Here is a 9,047-nt window from a genome sequence, read left to right on the forward strand (position 1 = left end):
GCATTTATGGTAGACTTCACAGTATTTCTCATGTCACTTTAACTCTCCTTCCGTTTCGAATTACAGCAAAGTGTCCATAAGTGCACAAACTCGGGATTGATATAGTGCATTTATCGTAGACTACAGTATTTCTCATGACACATTAACTGTCTCCTTCCTTTTCGAATTATAGTAAAGTCTCCATAAATGCACAAGTTCAGTCCCGAGTTTGTGCATTTATGGAGACTTCACAGTATTTCTCATGTCACATTAACTCTCTCCTTCCTTTTCGAATTACAGTAAAGTCTCTATAAATGCACAAGTTCAGTCCCGAGTTTGTGCATTTATGGAGACTTCACTGTATTTCTCATGTCACTTTAAGTCTCTCCTTCCTTTTTGAATTACAGCAAAGTCTCCATAAATGCAGAAATATATCTGCCATAAATGCACAGAAACCATCTCCAACATACTGGGACCTCCGGCGTGGACATTCAATGTACGTCCCTGGGACGTCCGATGTGGACATTCCTAGAACGTTCTCTGTAAAATTGAGATTTGAAAAAAAATTAAATTTCAATTTTATATATTTTCTTTTATTTGTTGGTAGATTTTAGTTAACTGTATTTATTTCTTGTAACTGGATTCCATGAAAAACGACGACGAGAACAAAAATCTTTCAATTTTTATTTACCTCCGGCGGGATTCGAACTCACGATTTTCGAATTACAACCATAACCTGCTTCCTCACTTACCCATAAGCGACTTTGCTAAACCGACTCATATTTTAGGCTTATATAGTGACTCGCATTAATATTCGGATACTTTTTAAAATACAATTCCTTCTTTTGAAATTGGTCTAAATGACTTGAACTTTTTTTTGAAAAGTTAGAAGAATTAATTTACTAGGTAATTCTGAATAGTTCCAAATATTACATACATATCACATCTCATATGTACAAAAAATATTGTATTCCTAATATTGAATAAACATTTTGTTTTACATGTTCGAACATATATTCTGTTGCGAATATTAGATAAATATGTGTTTTATCTACGGAAAAAAATATTCTGTTGCGAATATTAAATAATGATTGTATACCCAGATAGCACAGGAACAGGAACGTCTTATGTACGTCCATGGGACGTCCGGTGCTATCTGGGATTGTTTCACTGATATACTTTGGTGTTTTCGCTCCGTCCTCTTCTTTATTCGCTGTCCTTCTCTACGTTAAAAGCTCGTCAGCAAATATCAGAGAATACACGATCATGTAAACACTGCTCGGCGATCGAACTCCTCGACCCCTGAAGGGGTATACCGTGCACTTATCGTAGACAAATTTGTGCGCCTAACGTGACCTTATTGTACATAGATAGAAAATGTATTATTGAAAATAATAATGAATATTCTTATAAAGAAGCTAGGTATATAAGTAAGCACTTATCGTAGACAAATTTAATAGCTAGTTAATAGTTAATAGCTCTGAAACCATAAAAGACATAAAAAAATGTTTGATACAAAATTTAATGGTTTTTAACATACTGTAACACCGTGGGAAGAAATTTAAAAAAGGAATGATTTTTAATAATATTTCACTACCCGCTACATAAAAATTGTGTTTGCAATAATTGCAATTGTGTAGATATTCTCGTACCGTACAACTTTCGTCTAACCAATTTTGTTCTATCTGGTGCAAAATTCGAGTTACCATGCAATATAATATACAAAGTGTCCCAGAACTCCTGTACAAACCGGAAAATTGATGGTAGCTGACACGATTCTGAACAACATTTTTTAATTACATTAGTTTACAACCAAAATGTACATTAATGTACATTGAATTCAATGCCACAATTTTTTTCTTATGTATTTGGGCCTGCTAAACTCGAAAATCGTAATGAAGAATTTTTCTATAAATATATTTTTTTTAAATGAATTTTTGAATTTTTTTCGATTTTTTCTGAAATACCTTCATACAAAAAATTCAAAAATTCATATAAAAGTAACCTATCCATAGACAAATTTTTCATTACAATTTTCGAGTTTAGCAGGCCAAAATACATATTAAAAAAATTGTGGCATCAAACTACCATTTTTATGTATCAAACTACATAAAAAAAAAACTAATGAAAGGGAAGATACATTAAAAGATTAATATTGTATATTTTATCAATGTATATAAATAACAGAGCATAAAATGATGACCTTATACATATATCAATATCTTATTTGTAATCATCGGAATCTTATACATGTAATAACTATTACAAACAGTTCAACATTATCCACTTCCTATATTGCGGATGAACTGTTTTCGAATATATACTTTGATTCCTGCTTAAATACAACACTCGATACTCTGGCACAATTCAACTTGTTTCATCGCAAAAACAGTAAACACACCGGAAATATTACAGCGTTGGTAACGTTTCGCTTCGTGCATAGGAAAAAAAAAATAGAAACATCAGAACTTGTAAGACTTATAAAACGTCGCAGTACATACTAAAGGAATTTGTTATAAAGGCATAGCACCTAATATATAAAATATAAAATAATGTAACGCTGTCAAAGCTGGCTTTGGGATTTTGATTTCTAATAAAGCACTAATTGTATGGAATATATCCGACATTTTCATTTAAATGTGAACAATTACAATTAAATGTAAACGATAATACTGTTAAAATGTCCAGCAGTGTTTTATTATTAAAAAACAAAATACTCAAGCACCTTTAGGAAAACTACTTATCATACGTTATTGTTTACAAATAAAAAAATTAGTACTAACTCTTATAACTATTGTTTTTGTATGTTTTAGAATTTTCTTACATATAAAACTTTGGCAATAGCTGTTTGCTATTAGCATTTATCACGTTAATGTGTTAAATGACTCGCTGGTCCCTCAGAACACCTGTTCAACTTTTTGTTTAGGTCGTGTCGATCTCAGTCAACATACAGAGTATAAACATATCCTTCAAGCGACATCAGTCAAAGGCGAGGATTTTTAACTCTCGATTATAAACGTTATCGTTTACATGTACACCGTCTATCACTAGATTACAAAGGAAACAAAAAGATTTAAACAAAAAGTTCAGTGCCAGACTGCAGGAACAGGTATTAGCGTGTTCACCTTTAGCTGTCAGAATTAAATATTGCCTATAAGTCTCTAGAGATAATAAGAAATCGAAAATGAATGTTACGAAAGAGAAATAAAATATATTCTTCCACATAATGTAAAAATTCATAACGTAAATATTTTATTTAATAAAAGAAAAAGAAAATAGTCATAAATATGAAGAGCTTAATATTCATTATATTAAACATAATTTAAAACTTATTCTTCATTTTCTACATTTTTAGACTTCCAAGAATTGTACGCTTCTTTCAAAACCAAATATGCCTTCGATTCTCTATAATTTTCCTTCGCTTTCTTTTTCTGGATGGCCACACTGGACTTTTCATTAGGTATAGTTTTAATTGTATTACATACTAAATTCTTGTTGTCCTTAATAAATTCTGCGATATTCATTAAAGGTGTATTCTTATTATCTCTTTTCGACGCTTTATACTTGCTACGTTCTATACGCAAATAACTTTTATTGTTTTCATTTTCGAAGATACTAATACTGGATGCAGTGATCCATTTCATGCCATCTATAAAATCATTTCTGCCACTCTGATAATTAGAAGCAGCTCGCAGAGTTGCTTTGTCTTTCACATCCGAAGGGCAACGATAATAAAATTCTTTATCGTCCCGTTCATTTTCCATGTATTCAGTCACTATCAAACTTAAAAGATCCGTATCGGCGTGCATTTTGTGAATAGCTGACTCGCGAGTTATGCAACAAAGGCCAGCATAAACGGAGTTAATTGTAATGTTAGCCTTAACGCTAGAATTAATGCAAAGTTCTACATCTTTGCCAACTGTACCCCCTAAAGCAGCGTGATACGTTGACGTGTATATACGCAAAGGGAATTGCATTAATTTTGCATCCTCGTTATGCCCGTACAATAACCATTTACGAAACGCCGGTAGAACTTGATAATAATTAAGGTAACAACGTTCAATCTTTTGTTGATTACATAATTTGTTACTTATGGGACGAATAAGAAGAGACTCGAGTCGATTGTTTTCATAAACCATTCCTTCTAGGCATACAAAAGTGTGCTTGCCATTTTCAGCTATGTGGATATATTTGCAACCAATTACCAAAAGTAAACCGGGAAAGAATTTCTGTGGCTGTTTTCTTGGGGTGGTTAATGGCATTAAAATGGTACTGCCTCCTTCATTTTTAGGCGTGTAAAACGGCTCTATTACGTATTGCATGTTCAAAGATTCGAGATGGTCTATGTAACGGTACAAACGTGCTGTGAGGTCGCAATGACACTGAGCCATGTAAACAGTATCGAAACGCTCCTCGGCGAAATATTTTGGTCGGAAAAGACAGTACAATAAGTAACGGAAATTAAAATGCAGCGGAATATCTTCCGTGTGACTGTAGCTCTCTAACATTTCACGTAAACGCGATAGTTTATTTACGAAATCACGGTCAGGCGATCGCATGTTTTTGGTTAAATCGTCTATCATCAGATCAGATAGTGTATTGGCAAAGAAGAAATTATTTCTACCGTGAAATCGAGATCTGGGCATAGGACCAGGTTGTAATTTATCTCCGGCGATAATTAATTGTGTATTCTTTTGAAGTGCCACTATGTATAATAAGAGTAACATAATTGGTGAAGCTACGGTATATGTGTCTAAAACAATAACGTTTATCATGTGACTGACATAGGCATAGCTTTTCGAGTATTGAAGCACTTTATAAAGTAGGTCAATATTGTTCTTACTATCCATATTAAACATACGGATTGCAGAATTATAAGACAAACTAAAGTTACGCATGTTATATGAGATATAAGTGTATCCTTCGATTTGCTTCGATACCATTTCACTTGCTTGATCTCTTCTAAAAGTGACGAAGTGTACTGGTTTGTCAGTATTAAAATTTGTTTTCGCCAAGAGAGATAACATAAAAGTTTTGCCCGTTCCACTTGGAGTATCGATTAGGATAACCTTGTTTTCCTGAAGAGAATCGAGTACTCGAAAGTATGCATTCCGTTGATCAGGATTTAGTTGCTCAACTGTAACAGTATTAAAATCAGGGTCACCATCAATTGTTACATTTTTCAGTAGCATCAAATGAGAATACAATAGACTCCTGTACAATGCAAATGCCTACAACACGCTAAAGAGATTGTAACATAATTTTATACAACGTGCACATATTAACTATATGGTAGTCTACTGTAAGAGAAAATGTTATTATCGTATTCATTAATACCAATTTAAAAAAAACATTTCTCTACCTGTACAAACACTGTCACTCATCATTGCGCCTTTTTCCACTTTGAATTACTTTCTAAAATGTAACCGCTGGAGTATCTGTGTTTTATATCTCTGATATGGATGGTTAATAGCCTGTAATCATAGAAAAAAATAGTTATCAATACACAATCTATCATAGTAATGCTTATATATTTATCGTTGGATTTATTTTATCATTTAGTTTCTACATATTACTAGAACAATGATTAATAATCACTAATGAATCATACGATAAGAGAAATATCCGGTTCATATATATTATAACCGTATAATATATACGGTTCATACTTGATTCTAGTCATTACTAGATTGCGGATCTTTATGCAAAATAAAATATTCGCGAACGTCCCTATAAAAATTGAACCTAAATAGGAATTTATTTTATTCTGCACATGAACTTTACTTTCAATCTTTTTTATATTCTTGCATATTGTTTGCATTTTGTAGTTTCTTGCACATTCAAATTTTCTATGAATGCACAAAGATCCACAGTCTATTCATTACTAATGTGACTCAACAACTTACGTACAGGGATGGGCAAAACCCTAGGCTTCGAATAAATCTGAGGTTTGTTGATGTGTTTGTCTCGTTTCTTTCTTCGGAAAAGGTTCATTTTCGAAACGAGACAAGCATATCGGCAAATCAGATTTATTCAAAACCTATGGTTTTGCCCATCGCTGCTTACATATAATAATTGATAATAATGCATAATAGTTACGAGAGAGAAATTGAACTAATTTGCTTGAATTACATGTACATACTGATATGTATATGCTGACTCTGTTACATGAATATTAGTTATTTTTTAGTTAGTTACAGAAAAGGTACTACAAACACAATAATAGTCTATCCAATGTTATAGAATTTTTTGAAATTTTATAAAATATGTACTTCATTACACTTTCGCAGTTTTATTGGTAAAAAGTATTTCAAACTGTTCTTTTGTATAAAAAACATTTATTATTAAATTACTATTTATACTAATACTAAATACTAATACTAAAATACTATTAAAAATTAATTGAAAATAAAAATAAATATTTTGTACGACAAAATTAATGTGTATTAATTGCACAATTAAAAAATGAAGGATATTTGCTGAAATTCGAATAGAATTTTTTCATTTGTAACGATTTTACGCTATAAATTACTATCGACAATCATAAATTAAATAAATAAAAAATAAAAATAAATATTTTGTATGATAAAATTAATGAATATGAATTGCACAATTAAAAAATGAGGGATATTTGTCGATATTCGAATAAAATATTTTCATTCATAACGATTTTAAGCTATTAATTACTATCAACAATCATAAATTAAATAAATAAAAAATAAAAATAAATATTTTGTATGATAAAATTAATGAATATTAATTGCACAATTAAAAAATGAAGGATATTTGTCGAAATTCGAATGGAATATTCCTAATATAACTAATTATAATATAATTAGTAACGATTTTATGCTATTAATTACTATCAATAATAATCGTAATTTAAAATTAATAATTTCACAAATACTAACTGTTGTATGTTTACATATACGATTACCTTTTCAAAGAGACTGAAAACGATAACGATATTTCACATTTGTATCCAAGCCAACACGCCCTTGAAAATTCTTGCGAACGTTGCACCTACAATAACGAGGTAGTTCACGTTACAAAATTATTTTATAATAACGATAATATATTAGCAAAGTCGATGTTACATACAAGAAATTTTTACTTGGTATGGCAGATTTCCGCAAACGTCTGTTGACGGTTTCCCAATGTACTGCGAAAAATAAACAAGGACAAACCAAGCGATCTACGTGCAGGGTTCCCCGTGCACAATTTCATCGTACAGTCACACAAACGATTTCGTCCATGCACGTACGCGCGAAAGGCGCTAGACGCGTTGCGATCTCTGATTGGTAGATGGCGATCAGTGATAGCGTGTTCCACCAATGGAAACTCGAGACGTACTGAAAAGGTCTAAAAATAACCAGGACATCCCAACACTGACATCACTACTTTTGCAGGTATTTCTTTATTGTTACTTATTTCTTTATTGTTGACAGAATCTTTTTATTGTTCCGGAAATTACCGCAGCGATATGACACATATTATTGATATCGTTGAACAAATCGTTCGATAAGGCTACGTATCGTTAGGATGCAATTCAAATTTTGCTTTTCTTTCAATTTGTACGTAACATGATTTTTTCGAAAAATCTGTTTTATCTATGATTTTAACAAAGATTAGACGAAAGCGCAACAATATTTTTAAACAATGAAGATCCTTTATCGAACATAATGCTCTCAAACAAAAACATTCCCACGCGGCTAATAGCTGTTAGATAGACAGCTATACACACGGTGTAATTTTTGTTTTGATACAAATCGGTTATTCCAGTATCCTGAATGGTAAGAAAAGGATATTTAAAAAATTTTTTTGTATGTAGTACAGCAGGTTTATTTTGTTTGGGTTTGAATAATGCTAATAAAATGATATTTGTATGACGAACACTACCAGGGCCGGTTCTAGCAATATTGGCGCCCTGGGCAATACTATCACGGCGCCCCTTCAAGGGTATATACAGGCTGTCCCAAAAGTTTTGTAACACCTTGAAAGGGGTGGTTCAGGAGGTGATTTGAAACAACTTTATCCTTAGCGAAAATGTTGTCCGAGGTTTCGTTAAGGGGATATTAAGCGTAAACGTCGACCAATCAGAGCGCGCGTAGGCCGTTGGAGCGGCCGCGGTAGCCTATGAGCGCGGCCGCCTACCGCGTAGACCACGCCTATCGCGGCCGCTCCACTGGCATCCTCGCGCTCTGATTGATCAGTGTTTTCTGCTAATATCTCCTCAACGAAGCCTCGGACAACATTTTTGCTAAGGAAAAAGTTGTTTTAAATCACCCCCCGAACCACCCCTTTCAAGGTGTTACAATATTTTTGGAACACCCTGTATATACAGAGAGGATGTGATTTGAAACAACTTTTTCCTTAGCGAAAATGTTGTCCGAGGCTTCGTTGAGGAGATATTAACAGAAAACACTGACCAATCAGAGCGCGCGTATACCGTATACTCGCGCTCTGATTGGCCAACGTTTTTCCTCAATATCTCCTTAACGTTTTTGGGACACCCTGTATATAGAAGAAATGTTGTAATTGTATATAAACCTAAAGATTGAGTTAATATTAGAGAAACATGTATAATTTGAACGAATAGTTAAATAACAACTTACAGCAAAAGAAAAACAACTTAGATTGTACATACATACTCCTGGCGCCCCGGGCGGTTGCACGGCCGTGCCCTCTCCTAACGCCGGCCCTGAACATTATGTAGAATGAATAGCGTAACATGAATCTGCTTAAGCAGAAGCATATACAGTTACAAGCAACAAGAAGGGATTGATTTCGAAGAATACGTGGAGTTTGATAACCACAGCTGTGTCTCAAGACGGCACGATCATGAACGAAAAATTGCTTACAATGATTAACAAAAATAAATTTTAAATATTATTTCAATTATATTTATAGATGTAATTAATTTTTTAAATATTGCGATTTTAACAACGACAACTACATACTTTATCAAATTAATCGTTTATGAAGACAAAGTATTGCTTAATAGTTATTAATGTTATTATAATAATAAATAATATATATATTAATATATATTAATATTATTTGATTAA

At 32.6% G+C, this 9,047-nt stretch overlaps 1 protein-coding gene across 1 annotated transcript; it reads right to left on the reverse strand.

Moving 5' to 3' along the window:
• Positions 1–2,116: 2,116 nt before the first annotated feature.
• On the reverse strand, positions 2,117–7,214 carry LOC128881884 (uncharacterized). The gene is made up of 4 exons (XM_054133276.1): positions 7,081–7,214; positions 6,917–7,002; positions 5,342–5,453; positions 2,117–5,116 (listed from the first exon to the last, which is right to left on the reverse strand). Exons 3-4 carry the CDS (start codon positions 5,364–5,366, stop codon positions 3,309–3,311), a joined length of 1,833 nt encoding a protein of 610 aa, XP_053989251.1. The 5' UTR covers positions 5,367–5,453; positions 6,917–7,002; positions 7,081–7,214; the 3' UTR covers positions 2,117–3,308.
• Positions 7,215–9,047: the final 1,833 nt, after the last annotated feature.

The sequence above is a fragment of the Hylaeus volcanicus genome, chromosome 9 (genome assembly GCF_026283585.1).
Source record: "Hylaeus volcanicus isolate JK05 chromosome 9, UHH_iyHylVolc1.0_haploid, whole genome shotgun sequence".
Classification (NCBI taxonomy): Eukaryota; Metazoa; Arthropoda; class Insecta; order Hymenoptera; family Colletidae; genus Hylaeus; species Hylaeus volcanicus.